The sequence below is a fragment of the Oryctolagus cuniculus genome, chromosome 4, assembly GCF_964237555.1.
Source record: "Oryctolagus cuniculus chromosome 4, mOryCun1.1, whole genome shotgun sequence".
NCBI classification, from domain to species: Eukaryota; Metazoa; Chordata; class Mammalia; order Lagomorpha; family Leporidae; genus Oryctolagus; species Oryctolagus cuniculus.
In genome coordinates this window covers 110,032,397-110,059,825 of record NC_091435.1, presented here as the reverse complement: position 1 = coordinate 110,059,825, position 27,429 = coordinate 110,032,397, and the positions used below count along the sequence as shown (strand labels likewise).

The 27,429-nt window shown below is 44.6% G+C and overlaps 1 protein-coding gene and 1 pseudogene across 2 annotated transcripts in view; both read left to right on the top strand.

Annotated features, from left to right (window-relative positions):
* Positions 1–27,429, top strand: part of PRKCI (protein kinase C iota) — a 122,846-nt gene that overhangs the window by 41,110 nt on the left and 54,307 nt on the right. For both annotated transcript variants that reach the window (XM_051859127.2, XM_002716402.5), the window contains exon 2: positions 18,575–18,696. In XM_051859127.2, coding sequence (XP_051715087.1) covers positions 18,575–18,696 — 122 coding nt within the window. The remainder of the gene's footprint in view (positions 1–18,574; positions 18,697–27,429) is intronic.
* LOC108177879 (calcium uniporter regulatory subunit MCUb, mitochondrial pseudogene) lies at positions 11,219–14,941 on the top strand (annotated as a pseudogene).

Sequence of the window (27,429 nt, the reverse complement as noted above, 5' to 3'; positions counted from 1 at the left end):
CTTCATAAGAATGCTTAGCAGGAGATGTCTGCCTCTTTTGCAGATGATAATATTGAGACTTTGTGACAATAGAAAGCTGGGTGTTAACCTTCAGGGAAAGTTTTCTTCTTTTTTCTGCTTTGACAAGACTTTTTTTTTTTTTTTTTTTTTTTTTTAAATTTTTTACCAGGCAGAGTGGACAGTGAGAGAGAGACAGAGAGAAAGGTCTTCCTTTGCCATTGGTTCACCCTCCAGTGGCCGCCCTGGCCGGCGCATCACGCTGATCCGAAGCCAGGAGCCAGGTACTTCTCCTGGTCTCCCATGGGGTGCAGGGCCCAAGTACTTGGGCCATCCTACCCTGCACTCCCTGGCCACAGCAGAGAGCTGGCCTGGAAGAGGGGCAACCGGGACAGAATCCGGCACCCTGACCGGGACTAGAACCCGGTGTGCCGGCGCTGCAAGGCGGAGGATTAGCCTATTGAGCCACGGCACCGGCCTTGGCCAAGACTTTTTAATGCTGATTTTTTTTTTTTTTGGCTGTATCATCAAATTCATTTCTTTTTTATTAACTATTTTCCTTTTTTTAAAGATTCATTTATTTATTTGAAAGGCAGAGTTGCAGAGAAAGAGGGAGAGACAGAGAGAGATCCTCCAGCTGTTGGTTCACTCCCTAAATGGCCTAACAGCCAGAGCTGGGTCAATACAAAGCCAGAATCAGGAGCTTCTTCCGGGTCTCCCATGCAGGTACAAGGACCCAATGACTTGGGCCATCTTTCACTGCTTTCTCGGGTGCGCGAGCAGAGAGCTGAATTGGAAGCAGAGCAGCCAGGACTCGAACTGTCGCCCATATGGGATGCTGGCACTTGAGGCGGTGGCTTTACCCACTATACCACAGTGCCGGCCCCCAAATTCATATTTAACAGGTGTTGTCTCTTAGCTTGTTTTCTATCATCTTGATTATTTAAAATGGAAAATGTTTTTTAATTAAGATTAATCTTAGGGCTTGATACCTTAAAATTATATGAATACTCTGTTTCCCTAGAATCTTTAACCCGGGGCCGGCGCCATGGCTCACTTGGTTAATCCTCCGCCTGTGGTGCCAGCATCCTGTATCGGTGCCAATTCTAGTCTCATCTGCTCCTCTTCCAGTCCAGCTCTCTGCTGTGGCCCAGGAGGGCAGTGGAGGATGGCCCAAGTGCTTGGGCCCCTGCTCCTGCATGGGAGACCAGGAGGAAGCTCCTGGCTTCAGATCGGCACAGTTCCAGCTGTGGCAGCCATTTAGGGGGTGAACGAACGGAAGCAAGATCTTTCTCTCTGTCTCTCCCTCTCATTGTCTATAACTTTACCTGTTAAATAAATTTAAAAAAATATTTTAAAAAAAGAATCTTTAACCGTTTTACTTTAAAGATTTATTTTATTTATTTTTAAAGCAGAGTGACAGATCTTCCAACCATTGGTTCACTACCCAAATGGCCACAATGACTGGAACTGGGTCAGTCCAAAGCCAGGAGGCTCGAGCTCCATTCAGGTCTCCCAAATGGGTGACCAGGACCTAAGCACTTGGGCCATCTTCCATTGTCTTCCCAGGTGCATTATTAGTAGGGAGCTGGATGGAAGCAGAGCAGCCAGGACTCAAACCAGGATACGAGATGCTAGTATTGTAGGCTGTGGCTTAACATGCCACCATGCCCACCCCTACCCAATGTTTTACTACCCATGGATGATAATCTTGCCTAAATGTAATATTATGTTGGTGATGCGAGTAAATTTTTTAGCTGAATAGACTAATTTAGGAGAAAAGGTTATTGAGATAGCAGAAGGACTAGATGTGGTTCAGTTTTTCGCAGGGGGATTATTATAATTTATTTTTCATTTCATTTGAAAGAGAAGAGAGAGCTTCCATTTCCTGATTCACTCCCCAAATGGCTACAATAGCCCGGGTGGGTCAGGCTGGAAGTCAGGAGCCAGCAGCTTCTTCCAGGTCTCCCATGTAGGTGACAGGGACCCAAATACTTGAGCTACCACTTGCTGCCTCCCAGGGTGCAAAGTATTGGGAAACTAGAGTGGAAGCCGAGGAGACAGGAATGAGGGACTCTGATGTGGAATAGAGGCATCCCAAGTGGTGTCTTAACCACTGTGCCAAACTGTCCCTTTTGGGCTTATTTATTTTTCTTAGATTTATTTATCTATTTGAAAGTCAGAGTCATACAGAAAGAGCTTCCATTTGCTGATTCACTCCCCAAATGGCTACAATAGCTGGTGTAGGCCAGGCCGGAAGCCAGGAGCCAGCAGCTTCCAGGTCTCCCACGTTGTTACAGGGGCCCAAACATTTGAGTCATCTTCTGCTGCCTTCCCAGGCCATCAGCAGGGAGCTGGATTGGAAGTAGAGAACCAGGACTCAAACCAGCACCCATATGGGATACCGGCATCACAGTGGCCCAACCTGCAGCGACACTATGCTGGCCCCTTTTGGGTTTATTTTTAAAAGAAATTGGTGTCAAGGAAAACTTTAGATTCTATGTTTTAGAATATAGGAACATTGATGCTTAAGATACCATCTTCTGGCTGGCGCCGCGGCTCACTAGACTAATCCTCCGCCTTGCAGCGCTGGCACCCCGGGTTCTAGTCCCGGTCGGAGCGCCGGATTCTGTCCCGGTTGCCCCTCTTCCAGGCCAGCTCTCTGCTGTGGCCTGGGAAGGCAGTGGAGGATGGCCCAAGTGCTTGGGCCCTGCACCCCATGGGAGACCAGGAGAAGCACCTGGCTCCTGCCATCGGATCAGCGCGGTGCGCCGGCTGCAGCGTGCCGGCCGTGGCCGTCATTGGAGGGTGAACCAACAGCAAAGGAAGACCTTTCTCTCTGTCTCTCTCTTTCACTGTCCACTCTGCCTGTCAAAAAAAAAAAAAAAAAAAAAATGCTGCCTTTTCCCCCAAATTCAGGTAAAACTATTTAAATTTATACACTTTGGAAAACTTTGTGGAAAAGCAGACTCTAGTGTATTGTAGATCAGATAAATACTTTATGTTAATTTTTGGTAAAATGATTTAACTATTGCTTAAAGTTAAACCAGGAAAAATCATTAATTTGTTTTATACCTTCAGAGTGTAGCTTTGTTTTGCAGCTCATTTCTAGGTTTGATACTGTAATAAGCATCTGATGATTGTGAAGTGTTATGAACATGGTGCTTTCTCAGTTACTTAATTACTTGAGAAGTGTTTATAAAAACTCCCTTAAATGTTTTAGTTCTGGAACTTAAGGAACAGTAGTTGGTTAAGCATCATTCCTTCACTGAGTCTCTCAAAGGATATTTTTATTTATTTGAGAGGCAGAGAGAGAGAGAGAGAGATATCGATCTTTCATCCACTGGTTCACTCCCCAAATGAACACAGCTGCTGGAGCTGAGCCAGACCAAAGCCAGGAACCCAGAACTCTATCTGGGTCTCCCACGTAGGAGGCAGGAGCCCAACCACTCAAAGCCATCACTGCTGCCTCTCATGGTCCACACTAACAAGAGGTGGGAATGGAACCCAGGTACTTCAGTGAGGAACACAGTCCTTTTAACCAGCATCTTAACTGCTAGTTTAAACATTACCCACCCCCAGACCCCCACATCCCGCTTCTTTTCTAATTTAATCCTAAAATATTTTCTCCCAACCCTTACATCCTCATCCTAGTAACCTGGAGGGTACTGTGTGTGTGTGTGTGTGTGTGTGTATGTATGCACATGCGTGTGTGTGCACTTTATTTTTTAAATATTTGTTTATTTGCAAGGCAAACAGCTTGATCTTCCATCTGCTGGGTTCACTTTCCAAATGGCTGCAACAGCCAGGTGTGGGCCAGGAGCGAAACCTGGCCAGATCGAAACCAGGAGCCAGGAACTCCATCCTGGTCTCCGACGTGGCTAGCAGGGGCCCAGGTCCTTGAGCCATCTAACCCTGCCTTCCCAGGTACATTAACAAACAGGGAGGTGGATTGGAAGTGGAGCAGAGGGACTCCAGTTGGCACTCGATGTGGTATCCAGTGCCACAGACAACAGCTTAACCCACGACACTGATACACCAGCCCCATCCTAGAGGATGCTTTAAAAGAAAGACTGCTGCAGGGGCCAGTGAGAGCTTGAAACCCTGCCACCCACATAGGAGACCTGGATGGAATTTCTGGCTCCTGGCTTTGACTTGGCCCACACCTAGCTGTTGCAGCCATTTGAGGAGTGAACCACTGGATGAAACTTCTTTCTCTCTTTCTCCCTGTGTGTGTGTATGTTACTCTGCTTTTCAAATTAAAAAAAAAAAATCTTAAAAAGGTCAGATCTTTTGGGTAGGGATTGAATCCTAAGGGCTGGATTAGTTCCTTAGGAAGGGGCTGTAGGGAAATAGCTTAGGCCCTTTTTGCCCTTCCATCCCTCCCACCGTGTGAAAGCACAGCCTTTGTCTCCTCTGGAGATGCAGCAACAAGGTGCGATCTTGGAAGAAGAAATCGAGCCCCTTACCAGACGCAAAACCCTGCTGGTGCCTTGATCTTGAACTATGAGAAATAAACTCCTGTTCCTTATCAACTTACTTATTCTATGGCATTTTGCTGGAGCAGCACAAAGAAACTAAGATAACTTGCTTCCTCCTTTTCTCTGCCACAGCTGTCAGTTTTCAGAGCGCTCCTGAATAATGCTAATAGCTTGAGATACCACTTTCCACAGCAGAATCCACACTTCCATCTTAGTCTGTTCAGGTTGCTATAACCAAAAAGTACAGACTGGGTAGCTTGTGAACAGCAGAAATTCACTTCTCACAGTTCTGGCACTTGGTAAGTCTAAGATCAAGGCTCTGGCAGACTCGGTGCCTAGTGTGGGTCCAATTCTGGGATCATGGAATGTTGCCTTCTATTGTGACCTCTTTTTTTTTTTTATTTTTTTTAAGATTTATTTATTTATTTGAAAGGCAGAGTTACAGAGAGGTAGAGGCAGAGAAAGAGCTCTTCCATCCACTGGTTCACTTCCCTGATGGCCACAACGGCCAGAGCTGCACTGATCCGAAGCCAGGAGCCAGGAGCTTCTTCCAGGTCTCCGACATGGGTGCAGAGGCCCAAGGAGTTGGGCCATGCTCTGCTGCTTTCACAGGCCATGGCAGAGAGCTGTATTGAAAGCAGAGAAGCTGGGACTCGAACCAGTGCCCATATGGGATGCCAGCTCTGCTGGCAGTGGCTTTACCAGCTATGGCACAGCATTGGCCTCTCAAGTGATCTTTTTTGACCAGAACTTAGTGGACCCAGATAGTTATTTTCACTTTTAAGAGACTGGCCAGTGAAAAATGAAATCCTTATCTGGGAAATTAAAATATTCTACTTTAGTGCAACAGTTACGATGTGATTGGGACCTGCATCCCTTGTCAGACTGCCTGAATTGCAGTCCTAGCTCTGCTTCTTATTCTGTCTTCCCGCTAATATACTCCCTGGAAGGCAGGGAGTGATTTCCCGAGTACTTGGGTCTCTGCCACCCACATAGGAAGACCAGAGGGAGTTTATAGTTCCCAACTTTGGTCTGGCCTAGCCTTGGCTATTGCAGGCATTTGGGGAGTGAGCCAGAACATGGGAGATCTCTCCTTCCCTCCTTTCCCTGACTCACTCTCTGCCTTGCAAACAAAAACAAAAATAAATAGGGCAGGTGTTATGGCACAGTGGGTTAAGCTACTACTTGTAACACCAGCTCCTTGCTAATGTGGCTGGGAAGGTAGCAGATAATGGAATAAGTGCTTGGGCCCCTGCCACCCACATGGGATACTCAGATGGAGTTCCAGGCTCCTGAGTTTCACTGGGACCAGCCCTGATTATTGTGGCCATTTGGGGAGTGAACAAGTGGGTGGAAGATCTATTTTCCTCTCTGTTTGTCTCTCCCTTTCTCTCTGAGTTACTCTACTTTTCAAATAAATATTTTTTAAAAAACAAATACATTTAAAATAATTTAATAAATAAGCCTACCTTAGTATATGAAGCTATTAATTTTCTTTGTTCTTCAGATAAAGCACATTCTGAACATACATAAATCAAATATATATCTTTAATATGTTTCCCCTAAGTGTACACCTTGAGGCATTGTTTACTTACTGCTGTATCATCAATATGTGAAGCAGTGTCTGGCCCAGAGTGGAAGTTTAATTAATGGAAGTTGAGTGAACAGAGCTATCACATAGAGACTCTAAGGAAGGCGCAGGGAAATGTAGAAATAGGGGGCTACACTTGGGAAGCAATCCAGTGGGTAGGAGCTCTCTCTGCAACTGTCTTTCTCTGTGTGTCTCTTTCCATCCCAAATCAATAAATTGTTTAATTAAAAAAATTCCAAAAAGAATGAATGGAATATAAGAGACAGCCAACTGTATAATGGTGGATTCCTGGGTTTGAATCTGCTCTCTATCAATTACTTATCAGTTGTGTGCTGAATTCTTATATGTGTGCTACTTCTCTGTAACTTAATTTCCTCATCTATAAAATGGGGATAATATCTGAGATGATGTTATAAGGATTTAATGGGATATAATATTTGTAATACTTAGAATAGTGCTTAGCATATAGCATATTCTATATGCATGTAATAATTTTTAAATTACATTCATTGAATATTTTTTTTTTTTTTTTTTTTTTTGACAGGCAGAGTGGACAGTGAGAGAGAGAGACAGAGAGAAAGGTCTTCCTTTGCCGTTGGTTCACCCTCCAATGGCCGCCGCGGCCGGCGCGCTGCGGCCGGCGCACCGCGCTGATCCGATGGCAGGAGCCAGGAGCCAGGTGCTTTTCCTGGTCTCCCATGGGGTGCAGGGCCCAAGCACTTGGGCCATCCTCCACTGCACTCCCTGGCCACAGCAGAGAGCTGGCCTGGAAGAGGAGCAACCGGGACAGAATCCGGCGCCCCGACCGGGACTAGAACCCGGGGTGCCGGCGCCGCAAGGCGGAGGATTAGCCTAGTGAGCCGCGGCGCCGGCACATTCATTGAATATTTTAAATAGAAGTAAAATCTCAGTAGAGAGATGAAAATATTCCTACCTTCTAAAAGCAACACTCAGGTGCTTCTAGCTTAATAGGGTAGACCACACGTCTATACCTCTTCCTTCCTCAAGTCCATAGAGATGACAGAAAACTGAAATAACAAGTTCTCTGAATCTTGGAAAACAAAACAGGCACCAGAAAGCATGAGAAATCCAAGATGACTAAAAACAGAATAAAGTGGACCAAAGGACACCTGAGTGGAATTCCTGACTTCTGGCTTTGGTTTGCCCAACCCTGCCCATTGCACCAATTTTGGGAGTAGACTGGCAGATGGAGGCTTGATCTCTCTGTCTCCTCAGCAGGTGGGAGACTTCCTTCCCTTCCCCAGTTACTCTGCATTTCAAACAAATAAACCTTAAAAAAAAAAAAAAAGACTACTTTTCCTGTTCTGCGTAGAGAATATCTAATCATACTATTTGGCACTTCAAGTACAGAACAATTACATAAGCATTTGTTAGTATAAATGCTTTCAAAAGTCATGTTAGGAAAAATTGTGAGTTGAATAATGTTATAAATCTTTATAATGCAAAAATTACTAAGAAAAATAAAGCTGTGGAGAAAGTGAAAGGGAAGTGTGAATTTAAAAGTGTCTCTTTCCTAATGGAGAGTCAATACATTATTGAAAGCTAATAATTTAAAAATAAAACAGCGCTACAAAAATGACGTTCAAAAAATAGATAAAAGATGATTTGAATAGAGGTTTTCTAAGTATATACAAATGGCCCATTAGTATATGAAAAATTGCCCAGTATTACTAACCATCATGCAAATGCAAATCAAAAACACAGTGAGTAGGCAGGTAAGCTAACGACCATGCTGGCATCCCATATGGGCATGAGTTTGAATCCAGCTTCTCCACTTCCAATCCAGCTCCCTACTAGATGCACTTGGGAAATAACCAAAGATGGCCCAAGTGCTTGGGCCCCTGCCACTCATATATGAGACCCGAATGAAGCTCCTAGCTTCATCCTGGCCCAGTCTTAGCCATTGTGGCCATTTTGGGAGAGAACAAGTGGATGGCAGACCTCTGTCTCTGCCTCTCCCTCTCTAACTCTGCCTTTCAAATAAATAAATCTTTAAACACACACACACATACACACACACAATGAGGTATCTTCATATCCATTCCTATGGCTATTGTCAGAGAAAGAGAGAATAGGGTAAAGTAGGGAGTAGTTGTTTTAGTGGATATAGAATTTGTTTTACAAGATGAGCAAGTTCTAAGGATTGGTTTCACAACAATCTGAATATAGTTTTTTTTTTTTTTTTTGTTTTTTTTGTTTTTTTTTTTTTTTGACAGGCAGAGTGGACAGTGAGAGAGAGAGACAGAGAGAAAGGTCTTCCTTTTGCCGTTGGTTCACCCTCCAATGGCCGCCGCGGCCGGCGCGCTGCGGCCGGCGCACCGCGCTGATCCGATGGCAGGAGCCAGGAGCCAGGTGCTTTTCCTGGTCTCCCATGGGGTGCAGGGCCCAAGCACCTGGGCCATCCTCCACTGCACTCCCTGGCCACAGCAGAGGGCTGGCCTGGAAGAGGGGCAACCGGGACAGAATCCGGCGCCCCATGAATATAGTTAACAGTATTGAAGTGTACACCTAAAAATGTTAAGATGGTAAATTTTGTTTTTTAACCAACCACAATTGAAAATAAAAGAATAAAAATAGGGGGAGGAATTGTACTTGTTATAAATGAGACCACAGGAGTAAACACAAGAGAATACAATGCTAAATTCTGTTTTTCATATTGATCAACAGATACAAGTAAAACAAAACAGTTGTAAAAGTATAACTGTGATGCTAGAACTGGAGATTAGGGAAAGTCTCTGGGTGGAAAGAATATGAACTTTGCACTTAGAGTCTTTTGAATGGTAGAAGCCATTAACTTTCCTATCATGTAAAGGTATTTTATGATAAAATTTATTTTCTAATATAAAATGTCAAACAAATTAAGGCTAAATTTTATAAAGTTTTTAGTTAAAAAATTAAATAAACAGTTCATTCTAAATTTTATAAAGTTTTTAGTTAAAAATTAAATAGAAACCGTTCTTCTAAAGACATTAGAAAAGAACCTTTTTGCTATATCATTTTTAAGATTTATTTTATTGATTTGAAAGGCAGAATGACAGAGGGAGGGAGCTCTTCTGTCTGCTGGCTCACTTCCCAAGTAGTTGCAGAGGTTAGGGCTGGGCCAGGCCAAAGCCAGGAGCCTGGAACTCCATCCAGGTCTGCCACATGGGTGGCAGGCACCTAAGCACTTGGGCCATCCTCTGCTGGTTTCCCAGGCACATCAACAGGGAGTTGGACTAGAAGTGGAACAGCCGGGATTCCAGTGGTGCTCATATGTGATGCCAGTGTTGCAGGTGGCAGCTTAACTTGCTGGGCCACAGTGCTGACCACAAGCCTTACCTCTTAAGACCATCACAATGGGGATTACATTTCAGCATGAATTTTGGAAGGGACACACCTTCAAACCATAGCAAAAGGTTGGGCAAACAAATCAAGCAGCCTCAAGTCTAAGCAGAAATCTCAGTTGACAGTCCAGGGAGTTCTGGAGATGAGCTGACACTTTAGGGTGTTGTTGAGTTGCTTCCAGGGCTTTGTAGCCCCACATCCTATCAGTCATTGGTTCTGGGTTACTGCAGGGAGGAGTGTGTGTAGAGGCGGAGTCACATCTCTGAAGGGCATGGACAGCTGAGGAATATCTCATAGCAGCACTGCCACCAATAGAGACAATAAGTCCTTCATTGTTCTTGGGTGATTCTAAGGGTGGGATGGAAGATGTGGAAGAGCAGATTGTTGCGGGAATGAGAATCCCATCCCCAGATTATGTTGTGGAGATCCGGAACCCTGGCTGGGCTTATAGAGACCACCAGCTAAACTTAGTCCAGGTTATTATCTTTGCACCATAATAATATAACCAGGAGTTGTAGGTAGAGGGGAACAGAAGAGCTGAATTTATGGAAAGGCAAAAAGCCTATACTCAGGCATGAGTGCAGGCAACCTTTGGAGAAAATTGTCCCCACCCAGGCAGGGGGCATCCTCCTACAGGGTGGAGTTGGTACAGCACCTGATTAGAGATCCAGAGGAGATGGAGTTTGGTGTCGGACTGCAGTGCAGTGGTGGTCTCCAGAGAGGTGTCATGGAGCTGGATGGAAAGTGAGATGTAGCTGTGTGATGAAGAATGAGTCTTTAGCAGTGTTGAATCAGCATGGAAGGTGGTAGGACTGGGGCAGTGCACATGGCTTGGGTGTTGGCAGTCTTTAGCTTCTTATCCCTTCCTGACTCCCTGCCTCACCTACATCAAGATCACAGTGTCCATCACAAGTGTTACTAAGAGACTGGCTTAAAGATTTATTTTATTTATTTGAAAGAGTTATACAGAGAGAGGAGAGGCAGAGAGAGAGAGAGGTCTTCCATCTGCTGGTTCACTCCCCAATTGGCCGCAACGGCCGGAGCTGTGCTGATCCAAAGCCAGGAAACAGGAGCTTCCTCCAGGTCTCCCACGTGGGTGCAGGGGCCCCAGGACTTGGGCCATCTTCTACAGCTTTCCCAGGCCACAGCAGAGAGCTGGATGGGAAGAGGAGTAGCCGGGTCTCGAACTGGCGCTCTTATGGGATGCCGGCACTGCAGGTGGCGGCTTTACCCGCTATGCCACAGCGCCAGCCCCAGAGATTGGCTTTTGAACTCATTCCACTTCCTAACTGTGAGACTCTGACAAGTATGCTTTTGTGCCTTAATTTTTAAATTTGTAAAATGAGATGAGTATGTCTAGTTTGACAGTTACTGTGAAAGTTAAATAACTTACAATTTATTTAAACACTTAGAACTTAAGTATACTGTAGTGTTTATAGGGAAAAATATACAATATTTGTTGGACAGTATTTTTCATAGAAAGTATTTCTTCTGCATTCAGTCAAGAAGTATTAGTCCTTGATTAGTTATGTGAATGTGTTTAAAAAGTCTAAGTTTTGTCTTCCAGTTGCTTATAATTTAGTTAAATATGTGTTATCAGTATATGAAGAGTTAACACAAGATGCAATCTGTGATATGTGTTGGACAGGTTTAGATATATAGAACACTGGGCTTGCACACAAGTTTAATAGAAGTTGATATTGAATTACCTATTAAATTACCATGGCCAGTACCTGCTTCCAGCCGCCCCAGGAGGATACACCGCTGATGCTATGGGAGCCCCCCCAGGGGTTGCTGGCTGTGACACCTGCTGCTGCAGCGACCCCCGGTTCCCGAGGCCGTGCAGCTGCCACCCCAGGTTTTGTGTGTGAAGCGCTATGGAGATCTGAAGACTACCAGTAACATCTTCGTAGTACAGGTGCCTCCTGATGAAGTAACAATTAATCATCAACATGGCCTTCCTTTGATAACACTTTGCCCTCCAGAAAAGAGCGCTGTCAAGTTGTAGTCAAACCAGTATTGTCAACAGTGGATTCATTCCTTCAGGACCTACAGAGTGAAGACGAAGGTGTCATAGCTGCAGCAGATGGCAATAAGATTCCAGCTTCCACCTTGATGGGAATTTTGCTAATGAAAGATTTTAAACTTGTCATTAATAAAATAGCATATGATGTGTAGTACCCCAAGAAAGAACATCTAAATAATGAACACACCACTGAGATGGAAAACGTGAAATCCTTGGTCCACAGGTTGTCCACAGTTTTGCAGAAAAAGAAAGGACACCATTTACTGGAGAAAATCGACCACTTGAAGAAACAGCTGCAGCCCTTGCATAGGTGAAAGCTAGAATCAAAGCTTGTTCAGAAGCCAAAACCAGCGGGCTCTTGTGGGATTAGCACTGCTGTCTGTTCAGGGCAGGGTGATGGCCTGGATCTCTGGGTGGGTGTACTCCTGGGATATCATGGAGCCGGTCACAGTTCATCGCATTTGCAGATTCCAAGGACTTTTTTTGCATACCTTATAGTTACTCGACAGAATTACACTTCTCGGGTGTTAGGAGTAGACGGTTTTTTGTTTTTGTTTTTGTTTTTTTTCAGTTTTTCCATAATAAATCAAAGCAATAACATTTTGACATGGAGGAGTACAACTGGTTAAAGGAGGATCTTGCCAAGGCTACAGAATCCCTGAAATGAAAGCGCCATTCTCTCTCTATTGGAGAATGCAAGTAGAGGAACACCATAAAAGAATTAATCTTACGTTTTTAAACATCATTGGATTTTTTTTAATTTTTTTTTTTTTTTTTTGACAGGCAGAGTGGACAGTGAGAGAGAGAGACAGAGAGAAAGGTCTTCCTTTTGCCGTTGGTTCATCCTCCAATGGCTGCCGCGGCCGGCGCACCGCGCTGATCCGATGGCAGGAGTCAGGTGCTTCTACTGGTCTCCCATGGGGTGCAGGGCCCAAGCACTTGGGCCATCCTCCACTGCACTCCCTGGCCACAGCAGAGAGCTGGCCTGGAAGAGGGGCAACCAGGACAGAATCCGGCACCCCGACCGGGACTAGAACCCGGTGTGCTGGCGCCGCAAGGCGGAGGATTAGCCTAGTGAGCTGCGGCGCTGGCCAAAACATCATTGGATTTTTCCATGTATTGATTGTATACCTTACAAGTGATATTTCTGTGTCTCATAGTTCATTTCAATCTGTTTCAGTTTTTAGTTCATAAATTTTTATAAAAATGTATTCTTTAAAGTTCTCACCTGAGAGTTTTAGTTGTTGCATTTTCATGACTTGCTAATGTCAAAATGGCCTGCATCCATCAAGTAGCAGCATGTTGTGCATTCATTCCTCTGTGAAGGTGAGACGATCTGTGTGTGCTTGGCATACAGTTCACTCTCAGGCCTCATCTACAATAATCTTCTCATTAGCTTTGTTTAATACCATTTATCAAAAAGGTATGAATGTCCCACTAACCATAATGCCTCATTGGTACTTTTTGAACTGCAAGTAAACAACAAACTATTGCTTTTGAATGAGCAACTCAGAAATTTTAGTTACCAAAGCCAACAATCCCCATTTTTAGACTCTGCAAGATGATTAACTATTCAGATTTTTATGTGTCAGGTTAATAAAAATGAACCTTCACATGAAAAAGATGAAAGTAATTCCTCCCATTATCTTCTTTAAATAGAAAAAAAGTCAGGATTTGATTTGTTTAAAATTTTTTTTATTTGAAAGGCAGAGTTACAGAGAGAGAGAGACAGAAAGAGATATCTTTCATCCTCTGGTTCATTCCCCAAATAGCCACAAATGGCAAGAGCCTGGAACTCCATCCAGGTCTCCCACAGGGTAGAAGGGGCACAAATATTTGTGCCATCCTCAGCTGCTTTCCCAGGTGCATCAGCAGGAAGCTGGATTGGAAGCAGAGAAACTGGGACCTGCACTGGGAATTCTGATAAGGGATGCTGATGTTGCAGGTGGCAGCCTAACCTGCTGCTCCATGATAGCCCCAGGATTTCTTTTTTTTTTTCTTAAGTGAGAGGGAGAGACAGAAAGGTCTTCTATCTGCTGGTTCACTGCCTAAATGCCCGCAATGGCTGTAGCTGTGCTGATCTGAAGCCAGGAGCTTCTTACAGGTCTCCCATGCAGGTGCAGGGGCCCAAGCACTTGGGCCATCTTCCACTGCTTTCCCGCACCGTAGCAGAGAGCTGGATGGAAAGAAGAGAGGCCGGGACTAGAACCGGCGCCCATATGGGATGCCAGCGCTGCAGGTGGAGGACCACCCTCTGAGCCGCAGTGCCAGCCCGAGGATTTCATTTTTATAATCAGGATCTTAATGTGTGGGATTTTGAGTGAACCGGTTTTCTGTAGTATTCATGTTGCCAGTAGTGGAATCGAGTTGAAAATAGAAATTAGAGCCAGATTATTGTGAGTTTTAGATACCACACAGAATTGAAATTACAGATTTAGGAGATCTCTAGAGATAATAGTTCAAACATTAAATGTGAATTGGGTTTCAGAGAGAGAATTAAATAATATTAAGGAAGATGTAAAGAATATCTTGTGATTGAAGACAAGAAAGAACTTAAGTGTTCAGGTTAGAAAGAGAGCTAGGGCTGACTCACTAGGCTAATCCTCCGCCTGCAACGCCGATACCTGCGGTTCTAGTCCTGGTCGGGGTGCCGGATTCTGTCCCAGATGCTCCTCTTCCAGTCCAGCTCTCTGCTGTGGCCTGGGAGGGCAGTGAAGGATGGCCCAAGTACTTGGGCCCTGCACCCGCATGGGAGACCAGGAGGAAGTACCTGGCTCCTGGCTTCGGATTGGCGCAGCGCACCAACCGTAGTGGCCATTTGGGGAGTGAACCAATGGAAGGAAGACCTTTCTCTCTGTTTCTCTCTCTCTCATTGTCTAATTCTGCCTGTCCAAAAAAAAAAAAAAAAAAAGCAAGCAAGCAAGCAAGCTAGGGAACCTTCCTGTTATGAGGGCCAAGGCTAGAGAGTTCTAAGGGGCTGCAGCAGAGAAATATGAGATGTTCAAGGAGACAATGATAACCAAGAATGACCATTCAATTTCTCTGCCTGCTTTTCTCTCTGTTTACCTTCTGTAGCTCTTAAAGAATACAATTGTAGTTTTTTTTGCAGTTGGCTAAAATTTTCGATTCCTTATTTCCTATTTTGTGTCCCAACTATCCACGTCTAATCACAATTTATAACATCATGCTATTTCTTTGCTTTCCTCCGTCTACTTATTTCTTTTTTCTTTTTTTTTTTCTTTCTTTCTTTTTTTTTTTAAACAGGCAGAGTGGATAGTGAGAGAGAGAGAGAGACAGAGAGAAAGGTCTTCCTTTTACCGTTGGTTCACCCTCCAATGGCCGGCGCGGCCAGCGCGCTGCGGCCAGCGCACCGCGCTGATCCGATGGCAGGAGCCAGGTACTTATCCTGGTCTCCCATGGGGTGCAGGGCCCAAGCACCTGGGCCATCCTCCACTGCACTCCCTGGCCACAGCAGAGAGCTGGCCTGGAAGAGGGGCAACCGGGACAGAATCCGGCGCCCCTACCAGGACTAGAACCCGGTGTGCCAGCGCTGCAGGCGGAGGATTAGCCTACTGAGCCACGGCAGGGCCCAAGCACCTGGGCCATCCTCCACTGCACTCCCTGGCCACAGCAGAGAGCTGGCCTGGAAGAGGGGCAACCGGGACAGAATCCGGCGCCCCTACCAGGACTAGAACCCGGTGTGCCAGCGCCGCAGGCGGAGGATTAGCCTACTGAGCCACGGCGCCGGCCCTACTTATTTCTTGCATACTCTTTCTGTGATAGGCACTACATTGGGCACTAGGAATGTAGTGAAGAAAACCAAATTCTGCTTTCATTAAGCTTAACAGTCTCCTTGGGTTAGATGGTGCACTGTACACATCTGTTTATCCAGTGTTAGGAGAGGTAGGCAGAGCCAGTTTATACTCGGTCCTGTAGACCCTCCTAGAGACTTTGGATCTTCCTCTGCATGACAAGTGAGGCCTTTGAAACAGTTAAAACAGAGGAAGGGGCAGGCGATGTTTCCACCACTTAAGATGCCCATGTCTCATGTCAGAGGGACAGGTTCCATGCCCATCTCTGGCTCCTACTTCCAGCTTCCTGCCAATGCAGACTCTGCAGGTGTTTGAGAAATGAACCAGCAGTTGCGTGCTCAGTCTGTCTCTCCCATTGTCCATTTCTGTACCTCTCAAAATAAATAAATAAATTTGTATTGGGCATTGTGGTGAAGCTGGTTAAGTCACGGTTGGGGTGCCTGCCTCCCATATCCAAATGTTCAAGTCCTATCTTCATTTGCAATCCAGTTACCTGCTAATGTGCACCCTGGGAGGTAGTGGGTGATGGCTCAAGTAGTTTGGTTCCAGCCACCCACGTGGAAGTCCTGAAGCGTGGATTTTCCAGCTCCTATCTTTGGCCTGGCCCAGCCCTGGCTATTTGTGAACATATGGAGAGGGAACCAACAAGTAGATGGAAGATCTGCCTCTCCCTCTCCCTCTCCCTCTCCCTCTCCCTCTCCCTCTCCCTCTCCCTCTCCCCCTCCCCCTCCCCCTCCCCCTCCCCCTCCCCCTCCCTCTCCCCCTCTCCCTCTCGACTGGAAGAGGAGCAACCGGGACAGAATCCAGCACCCTGACCGGAACTAGAACCCAGGGTGCCAGCGCCACAGGCGGAGGATTAGAGACTATTTGTTTTTTAAAAAAGTCAAGGCACTTAGGCCGGCGCCGCAGCTCACTAGGCTAATCCTCCGCCTTGCGGCGCCGGCACACCGGGTTCTGTCCCGGTTGCCCCTCTTCCAGGCCAGCTCTCTGCTGTGGCCAGGGAGTGCAGTGGAGGATGGCCCAAGTGCTTGGGCCCTGCACCCCATGGGAGACCAGGAGAAGTACCTGGCTCCTGCCATCGGATCAACGTGGTGCGCCGACCGCAGCGCGCCGGCTGCGGCGGCCATTGGAGGGTGAACCAACGGCAAAAGAAGACCTTTCTCTCTCTCTCTCTCTCACTGTCACTCTGCCTGTCAAAAAAAAAAAAAAAAAAAAAAGTCAAGACACTTAGTGCAGAATCTAACATAGGGATCGTTATGTAAGTTAAAATTAAGTCATTTTATCTCTGTCTTGCATTTGAAAGAATCATTGTAGGGGGCTGTCACTGTGGCATAGCCAGTAAAGCTGCAGCCTGCTATGCTAGCATCCCAAATGGGCACAGGTTCCTGTCCTGGCTGCTCCACTTCCTATCCAGCTCCTCTGCTAATGGCTTGGGACAAGTAGCTGAAGATGGCCCAAGTACTTGGGCCCCTGCCATCCATGTGGAGACCTAGATGAAGCTCCTGGCTCCTGGCTTACACTTGCCTCAGCCGTGGCCTCTGGGGCCACTTGGGGAGTGAACCACTTCACGGAAGACCTGTCTTTCTCTGTCACTCTCTCTGCAACTCTTTCAAATAAATAAATCTTTTTTTTTTTTTTTTCAAAAATTTTTTTGAAGATTCATTTTATTTATTTGAAAGCACTAAAGAGAAAGGTAGAGACATCGAGAGGTCTTCTATCCTCTGGTTCACTCCCCAAATGCCTGCAGTGGCCATCTTCTGCTTTCCCAGGCCATAGCAGAGAGAGCTGGATCAGAAGAGGAGCAGCCGGGACACTACAGGCAGAGGATTAACGTACTGCGCCACAGCGCCAGCCCCTCCTGTAAGTGAATCTTAAACAAAAAGAAACAAACAGTCAAAAACAGCACTGTGGCGGCTGAATGGAGATTACCTTATAGGAGAGCCTTCTCATGGCTCTTTGGAGGAAACCCTAGGCAACTATTTTAAAATATTTGTTACAATTTTAAGTCTTACTGAATAGCTTCTAGGTAAATTTAATTAAATAATTGTTGCTGTTTGGCACTAATCCAAAGGAAATATACATTTGTGCCTATTCTTATGTTTTTGGGGAACCTATCTTTTAAAAAAAAAAAAAGATTTATTTATTTGAAAGTCAGAGTTACACAGAGAGAGAGAGAGAGAGGGGTCTTCCATCCACTGGTTCACTCCCTAGATGGCCACAACAGCTAGAGCTGCACCAATCTGAAGCCAGGAGCCTGGAGCTTCTTCTGGGTCTCCCATGTGGGTACAGAAGCTCAAGGACTTGGGCCATCTTCTACTACTTTCCCAGGCCATAGCAGAGAGCTGGATTGGAAGTGGAGCAGCCGGGACTCGAACTGGTGCCCATATGGGGTGCTGGCACTTCAGGCCAGGGCATTAACCTACTGCGCCACAGTGCCAACCCCAGGGAACCTATCTTAAACTATGAGGAATTTGAATCATTTTTGGGAAGAAGTGAAAATGGAGGTTTGAGATCTTGCAATCCTGCCATAGAAAAAATGATTAAAAGACTCTTGAGTGAATAGTCTGTGGAAGTCAAGACCAATGGTGGCTGGTGCCATGGCTCAGTAGGCTAATCCTCCACCTTGCGGCGCCGGCACACCGGGTTCTAGTCCTGGTCGGGGCACCAGATTCTGTCCCAGTTGCCCCTCTTTCAGGCCAGCTCTCTGCTGTGGCCAGGGAGTGCAGTGGAGGATGGCCCAAGTGCTTGGGCCCTGCACCCCATGGGAGACCAGGAGAAGCACCTGGCTCCTGCCTTCAGATAGGCACGGTGTGCCGGCCGCACCGCGCCAACCGTGGCAGCCATTGGAGGGTGAACCAACAGCAAAGGAAGACCTTTCTGTCTCTCTCTCTCACTGTCCACTCTGCCTGTCCAAAAAAAAGACTAATGGTGACAGCATGGCAGAAGGGCCATCTCTTGGATGAAAGATAGACTCTTTGAGAGATGCATCTGAGACATTTCAATTAGATGTAGGGCAGGAGCTCTTCAGCTGTGCTGTTCTCCTGCAGAGTAGAATGCTTCACAAAGGAGTAAGCCTCTGACAAATGACATTAAAGCGAATCTCACATCTCTTAGAGCACCTAGGGTGGACTTCCCGAGTGAGGAGAGATCAAATTAAGGTTAATATCTGTATTTTTACTTTACAGAGTTGGTTTACTGGAAGAAGAAGCAATGCATGCTGTTTACACACAAAACAGCTGAAGTCCCATTAAATTGGCAGACATTCTGTAATATGTAGAACATTGTTGGTGTTAACCATTTTCAAACTCCTTTTGTTTTTCAGGGATATCATGATAACACATTTTGAACCTTCCATCTCCTTTGAAGGCCTTTGCAGTGAGGTTCGAGATATGTGTTCTTTCGACAATGAACAGCTTTTTACCATGAAATGGATAGATGAGGAAGGTGAGTCATAAAACTTTCGATGTAAGATACTGCTCTGTCACTTGTTTTAAAAGTATAATAAAATTCTAATAAATTTAAGAGGAGAGATATATTGGAAATTTAATGCCATTCCTATTTTTTCTTTAAAAAAGAGTGTCAAATTGTACAGTCGTCATTTTGTTCTTTTTGCTCCAAAATGATGTGAAATTAACCTTTCTTCAGCAGGAAGGTAAACATCTCATGAAGCAGAATATTTTACTTTAACTTTGAGTAGAAGTATTGTCATATTTTAATTTGAGACTTTTTTATTGAATATTGTCTTAAGAAAATGTTATGGAATTAAAGAGATTGTGATAACCATTATTTTAAAGTAATGGCATAAGTTTGGTACCTTTAGTGGCTTGTAATCGGAAAGTATTTATTGATATATGTTGTAAGGGTAGACATTTCCTATCCTCAAACTCATAGTCTGGTAGAGAGGAGGACATGGGCGTAACGCATGATAAATTCTGAAACATAAATGCATAAGGGCCTCAAAGAACACACAGTAAGCAGCACCTACATCTGCCTGAAATATCTTCAGTGTTTGAACCAACCTAAAATGGTAGCATTTTTTGAGGTGGAGACTATATAGACTGAAGAATAAAGGATAGAAAGACACAGAAATACGAGGACTGTGTTGAGTGGGGAAGAACAGTAACTCACTGAATCTTAAGTGTGGGGAGTTATAAGGTTTGAACTTAACCTTGATTCTTGATACTAAAAAGGTGATCTGAGGAATTTATTAGCAATGGGGATTCTCAGACCCCACACAGAATCAGAGTCTAAGTTTTGATCAACAGGTGAGTTGTATAAATATTAAAATTTAAGAAGCATAGGAATAGATCCTGAAAGTCTTTGCAAACTACATTAAAACTTTATTTTACACAATGGAATGCCACTGAAGTGCAGTTAAAAGGTAACTTCAAGACACTACGTTTGTGTAATGGTTTTCTATTAATTGTAATACAAATAGAATTTCATTTTAAAATTTATTTTATTTATTTGAGAGCGAGCGAGCAAACACAAGTGCTAGCTTTCATTCATTTATTCTCCCTGCAAATACGTGCAGCAGCTGTGGCTGGGTCAGACCAAAACTAGGAACTTGAAACTGATATGGGTGGCTAGCACCCAGGCACATGAGCCATCACTTGCTGGAGTTAGGAGTGGAGTTGAGACTTGAACCAAGTTACTCCAATCTGGGATATAGGCATCCCAAGTGATATATTTTTTTAAAGGTTTATTTATTTGAAAGGCAGAGTGACAGAGAAAGAGGGTAAGAGAGATGTCTTCCATCTGTTGGTTTACTCCCTAAAAACTCACAATTGCTGGGTCCAGGCCAAGCCAAAATCAAGAGCCAGGAACTCCATCTGGGTCTCTCATGAGAGTGGTAGGAACTGAAGTATTTTGGTCATCATTTTCTGCCTCCAAAGCACATTAGCAGGAAACAGGAACAGAAGTGGTTTCAATCCAAGGCCCTCTAATGTGGGATGTGGGCTTCCCAAGCAGTGGTTAACCATACTGCATAGCATCCCTAACACCTACGCAATGTCTTAACTGCTGCACTAAATGCCCACCCCAGAATTTCATATTAAAGAATGCCATGATATTTGATGTCATTTCTGTTTTCCATGATATGAGTATAAAGAGCTCTTGAGAGACATTATCCTAATTCCAAACTATAGGTAAACTCAAATGCATTTTTTTAGAAGTTTTATTTGGAAGGCAGAGTGACAGAGAAAGAATGGAGATCTTCCATCTGCTGGTTCATTCGTCAGATGTCTACAATGGCCAGGGCTGGGCCAGGCTGAAGCAGGAGCCAGGAGCTTCTTCAAGGTCTCCCATGTAGGTGGCAGGGCTGAAGAATTGCCTTCCTAGGCACATTAGCCAAGAGCTGGATTAGAAGCAAAAAAGTTGGGACTCAAACCAGCACTCTGGTGGGGGATGCCAGCGTCACGAGTAGCTTTACCTGCTTCCAAAATGCCCGCCCTCTGTGTCGCAAATTTGCAGAACATTCATGTTCTGAGAATTCATCATTAAAAAAAAAAAATTGGTAGCTTTAAAAAAGTTAAAGCTAAGTTGTGGCCAGTGCTGTGGCATAGCAGGTAAAGCCGCCACCAGCATCACATAGGTGCTGGCTCAAGTCATGGCTGCTCCGCTTCCAATCTAGCTCTCTGCTATGGCCTGGGAAAGCAGTAGAAGATGGCCCAAGTCCTTGGACCCCTGCACCCACGTGGGAGACCCAGAAGAAGCTCCAGGCTCCTGGCTTCAGATCAGCACAGCTCCGGCCATTGTAGCCAATTGGGGAGTGAACCAGCAGATGGAAGACCTCTCTCTCTCTGCCTCTCCTTCTCTTTCTGTGTAACTCTTTCAAATAAATGAATAAATCTTTTTTAAAGTTAAGCCTTATGATAAGAATGTGATGTAATGCATTTATATTAGCTTGGTTTAGCATTCTGTAATGTGTACATGTATCAAAACTATATACCATAGGGTCTGGCTCACTGTCCTGGCCTACAGCACCAGCAACCCATATGGGTGCTGGTTTGAGTCCCGGCTGCTCCACTTCCAATCCAGCCTCTGCTAATGTGCCTGCGAAAGCATCAGAGGATGGCCCAAGTCCTCTGGCACCTGTACCCATGTGGGAGACCCAGAAGAAGCTCCTGACTTTGGATTGGCTCAGGTCTAGCTTTGCAGCTGTTTGGGAAGTGAACCAGCAAATGGAAGACCTCTCTCTCTCTCTGTCTCTACCTCTCTTTTTAACTCTTTCAAATAAATAAAATAAATCTAAGAAAAAAAAAAAAAAAACAGTGCTGGCGTGGTGGCGCAGTAGGTTAATCCTCTGCCTGCAGTGCCAGCATCCCATATGGGTGCTGGTTCTAGTCCTGACTGCTCTTCCTCCAATCCAGCTCTCTGCTATGGCCTGGGAAAGCAGTAGAAGATGGCTCAAGTCCTTGGGTCCCTGCACCCATGTGGGAGATTGGAAGAAGCTTCTGGCTCCTGGCTTCAGATCAGTGAAGCTCCGGCCGTTGCGGCCATTTGGAGAGTGACCCAACGAACAGAAGACCTTTCTCTCTGTCTCTCTCACTGTCTGTAACTCTACCTCTCAAATAAAAAATAAGTAAAATCTTTAAAAAGAAAAAAAAAACTATATACTGTAAACATATACATTAATGAGAAAAACTCATTTTAAAAAATGTTAAATCTATTTATGACATAACTAGAAAAAAGGATGCTATCCTTCACTCTTGCCCTCACCAGTTTCAGATATTATGAGTCATTAACATTTGTTCAAATCCAGCAATTGAAGTGCTGGTTTGGTATTTTATGTTTTATACTTTTTATGAAGAAGATTGAGTGTCTTCATTGATTCAGCCATTTTTTTACTTACTGTATCACAAGATCAGTTTAAATATGGTTAATTATAAATGTGGATATCTCACAATATGTCTTCAGCTTGAAAATGAGACTTTATAATTTAACACAATGCATAGCATATGCTTAGCATTTCATAAGATATTTTATCCTGAAATAATGTCATTCTTGTTTAATCCTGTCCTGATCATTTCATACTATTTATTTGCTACTTAAGGTTTTATTCAATCATTGGTTTTTCAAACTGTACTCACACAGTAATCACTGGATACCTCTTTGTATTGTGAGAACTTGGTTTAAAGATAATACACTAAAATTTTTTTATGGTACCTCTGCACTTTGTGTTGTCTTTGGTGACAGAATTCTGTTCCTGGATTGTACATGACTGTGTTATTCTGGTCGTCACCCAAATGTCATGTCCTCCAATGAGCCTTTTTTATCCCCATTACACTTTGTATCTTCTTAGTCTACATTTTTCTTAATTAGAGAGGTAGAAAGTGAGAGAGAGAGAGAGAGAGAGAGAGAGAGAGCTCCCCATCCACTGATTCACTACCTAGATGTCCACAGGGGCTGATGCTGGGTCAGGTCTAAGACAGAAGCTGGGAATCAATCTAGGTCTCCCACATAGGTGACAGGAAACCAATTACTTGAGCTGTCACTACTGCCTCCCAGGGTTTCCATTAGCAGGAAGCTGGAGTCAAGACTCAAACCAAAGTACTCCAGTGTGGGACACAGACATCTTAACCGCTAGGCTGAATGCCCACCTCAGGAAACTTTCTTATTGTATGATAGCAAAGATCTTGTCTTCCCCCTCCTCACCACACTATGGAGCTCTGGTACCTAGAGCTGTACTCAACACTAGAGTGCTAAAAAAAAAAAAAAAAAAAAAGCTTGTGTGGGGCCAGTGTTGTGGCGAAGGCTTGAATGCCAGCTGCTCTGCCTCTCACCCAGCTCCCTGCTAATGTGCCGTGGGAATGCAGTGGAAGATGGCCCCTACAACCTATGCAGGAGACCAGGGTGGAGTTTCTGCTTCCTGACTTGGCCTGGCACAGCCTTGGTTGTTGTAGCCATTTGGGAGATGAAGCAGCAGATGGAAGATCTCTCTTTTTCTGTCTCTCTCTCTCACTCTGCCTTTCAAATAAATAAGTAAACACTTAAAAAATTATACTTGTGGCTGGTACCACATAGGCTAATTGTCTGCCTGTGGCACCGGCACCCCGGGTTCTAGTCCCAGTCAGGGCGCCGGATTCTGTCCTTCTGTCCTGGTTGCTCCTCTTCCAGGCCAGCTCTCTGCTGTGGCCCGGGAGTGCAGTGGAGGATGGCCCAAGTGCTTGGGCCCTGCACCCCATGGGAGGCCAGGAGAAGCACCTGGCTCCTGCCTTCGGATCAGCGTGGTGCGCTGGTTGCAGCACGCCGGCTGCAGTGGCCATTGGGGGGCGAACCAACGGCAAAGGAAGACCTTTCTCTTTCTGTCTCTCTCTCTCACTGTCCACTCTGCCTGTCAAAAAAAAAAAAAAAAAAATTGTGAATTGTATAAAAGACTAGTAGCAAGCCTCTGTATGGTTTAGTTTTACTTCAGTTATTGGAGACTTGGGTATTCAGAGTTGTTGTTTATTCTGTTTTTTTTTTTTTCCATAAACTAATAGCATATTTTAGTTTACAGTTCACATTGTAAACTAGTTCTTGGATGAAGCAGTTTTACACAATTTGTAGTTCATTCTTCCTGAAGAGCTGTTAAGAATTCTAATTTTCTAGGGGAAACTGTGAGCTGCAGCCTTTGCCCTCATTAAGTAAAAGGTTAAATTCTCCGTTCCGGTCTGTTCATTTCTGTGAGATCCTTCTTACCTTGTTTATTTTTGATACTGCTCTTTCCATAGCATTTAATTGTGGTATTTTGTGTCAGAGCAAATAAAGATCATAAGCTTATTTCATCTCTTTAAACAGATTTAAAACAATCAGCTGTTTTTCTTATTCAAAACCGGTTTTACTGAATTGTTTAGATGTTGAATAACTGATTTACTTAATCAAACTAAACATTTTAAAATGAATAGTAATTTTGTAACCATTGTATCCTCTGCCCTTTCCAGTATACTCTTTTGTGGTAATTAAGAAATGACAAATGTGACTTTTAATTATTAGACTCTTTAGTTCTCCTTTTTGAGAAGGCTCATTTGATTTTTGACAAATGGTCATTATATGAGTCTGTGTTTGAAGGGCCGGCATTGTGGTCTGGTGGGTAAAGCTGTCACTTGCGATGCCTGCATCCTGTGTGGGTGCTTGTTTGAGTCCCCACTGATCTGCTTCTGATCCAGCTCTCTGCTAATGGCCTGGGAAAAGCAGTGGAAGATTACCCAGGTCCTTGGGCCTTACCACCCACGTGGGAGACCTGGAAGAAGCTCCTGGCTTCTTCCTTGCCCAGCCCTGGCTGTTGCGGCCATTTGGGAAGTGAACCAATGGATCAAGAGTCTCTCTGTTACTCTGACTTTCAGATAAATAAATCTTATTTTAAAAAAATATAACTCTATGTCTCTCTCTGTCGCTCCTTTTCCCTGTCACTTTGCCTTTCAAATAAATAAAATGAGTATATCTTTGTATGTGATGTTTTGATACATGTATACATTGTAGATTGATTAAACTAACATGTCCACTATCTCAAGTATTTATCATTTATTTATCGTGAGGATATTTAAAATCCATACTTAGCCATTTTGAAATAGAGAATACATCATTTTTAATTATAATCACTATGCTGTGCAAGTGATCACCACAACTTATTCCTCTTATTTTATTTTATTTTTTTTTTGATAGGCAGAGTGGACAGTGAGAGAGAGACAGAGAGAAAGGTTTGAGAGAGAGAGACAGAAAGGTCTTCCTTTGCCGTTGGTTCACCCTCCAATGGCCGCCGCGGCTGGCTCGCTGCGGCCAGCGCACCACACTGATCCAAAGCCAGGAGCCAGGTGCTTCTCCTGGTCTCCCATGGGGTGCAGGGCCCAAAGACTTGGGGCATCCTCCACTGCACTCCCGGGCCACAGCAGAGATCTGGCCTGGAAGAGGGGCAACCGGGACAGAATCCGGCGCCCTGACCAGGACTAGAACCCGGGGTGCCGGCGCCGCAGGCGGAGGATTAGCCTAGTGAGCCGCGGTGCCGGCACTCCTCCTCTTTCACTGCAACTTTATTCCCTGTGACCAAGGGACCCCCTTACCCTGTCCGTCTCTTGCCGCAGCCTCTGGTAACCATCCTTTTGTTCTCTACTGCTCTGAATTTGACTTTTCTCGATTTCACATACAAGTGAGTTCATGTATTTTTTATTCTGTGCCTGCTTTCATTTAGCATAATATCCTCTAGGTTCATCCATGAAGTCTCAAATAATAATTCCTGCTTTTTATAATTATTTTCTAAAAATTTATTAATTTGAGGAGCAGAGCCAAGAGAGAGCTGGGCTGGAGCCAAAACCAGGAGCCAGGGAACCCAGTCCAGGTCTCCCATGCTGTTGGCAGGAATCCAGTTACTTGAACCATCACTGCTGTTACCCAGTGTTTGCATTGGCAGGAAGCTGGAGTCAGGAACTGAAACCAGAAATTATGCCCAGGTACCTTGATATAGGTGTAGGTATCTTAACTGCTAGGCTTAATACCTGTTCCTCCTGCTTTTTTAACCTACTTTTTCTTTTTTTTTTTTTCTTTTTTTGAAGATTTATTTAAAGGGGCTGGTGCTGTGGCACAGTGGGTTAAGGCCCCAGCCTGCAGCACTGACATCCCATATGGGCACTGGTCTGTCCTGGCTGCTCCTTTTCTGATCCAACTCTCTGCTATGGCCTGGGAAAGCAGTAGAAGATGGCCCAACTTCTTGGGCCCCCTGCACCTGTGTGAGAGACCCAGAAAAAGCTCAGTCTTTCCCTGTATGAACATATCAAATCTTGTAATGCAAGTCAAGAACTTTAACTTCCAAGAATTCAGAAACACTGCGTTCTCCGTATGTCAGAGAATGCTTGTACTCATTTGAAATATGCATGTCTCACCTGCTGAAGCCATCAGGACATAAATAAAGAGAACTGTGGGGGCCGGTGCTATGGTGTAGAATAGCAACAAACATGCTTCCCTTATATGATATTTTCCAGATATCTTTGGTCTTGTGTAATGTTAGCTGATATGTTGTGACGTAAAATAGATCACTCATACCATACACTGAAAGTGGTAGTGATATCAGAAAAAATGATAGGGGAAAACCTTCTGATTCAATGTCTGTTCAGTGTTGCTTCACTAATTTAGATAACAAAATTATGGCTCCAAACGTGAAAATCAACAGCAATAAAAACAAGCATATCTAAATACCCCTACGCCAATCTAATTTTTTAATAAATGTAATTTTTCTTCTGCTTAAAGAACTTCCTTTAATACTTCTTGTAGTGGAGGTCTTCTGATAATGAATTAATTCAGGTTTTTCATGTCTTTATTTCACTTTTTTTTAAAGATTTATTTATTTATTATTTGAAAGGCAGAGTTCACAGAGAAGCAGATACAGAGAGAACGAGAGAAAGAGTGAGAGTGACTTTTTGTATCCACCAGGCCACTCTCCTAATGGCTGCAACAGTCGGAGCTGGGTTGACCAAAAGCCAGGAACTAGGAGCTTCTTCCAGGTCTCCTATGCAGGTGCCGGGGCCCAGTGACTTGGGCCATCTTCTGCTGCTTTCCCAGCCCATAGCATAGAGCTGGATCAGAAGTGGAGCAGCCGGGACTCGAACTGGTGCCTACATGGGATGCCGGCACTGCAGGAGGCAGCTTTACCTGCCAGCCTCCTTTATTTTACTTTTTAAACAAAGCTTTATTGAGGTTTAATTGGCACAGAGCAAACTATACATATTAAAATCTTACAGGGGGCCGGCGCTGTGGCTCACTTGGTTAATCCTCCACCTATGGCGCCGACATCCCATATGGGCGCCGGGTTCTAGTCTTGGTTGCTCCTCTTCCAGTCCAGCTCTCTGCTGTGGCCCGAGAGGGCAGTGGAAGATGACCCAAGTGTTTGGGCTCCTGCAGCCGCATGGGAGACCAGGAAGAAGCTCCTGGCTTCGGATCAGTGCAGCGCTGGCCGTAGCGGCCATTGGGGAGTGAGCCAACAGAAGGAAGACCTTTCTCTCTCTCTCTGTCTATAACTCTGCCTGTCAAATAAATAAATTAAAAAAAAAAAAAAAAGAATTACTTCAGGATGATCTAATAGTAGCTGCCCAAATTAAAAAAACTAAATCTTACAGTGTAGTGAGTGTTGGTATTCAGAAAACCAACCCCACAAGTAAGATAGAGAACCTATAACCTTTCTCCCAAATGTTTCCCTATCCTTTGCAG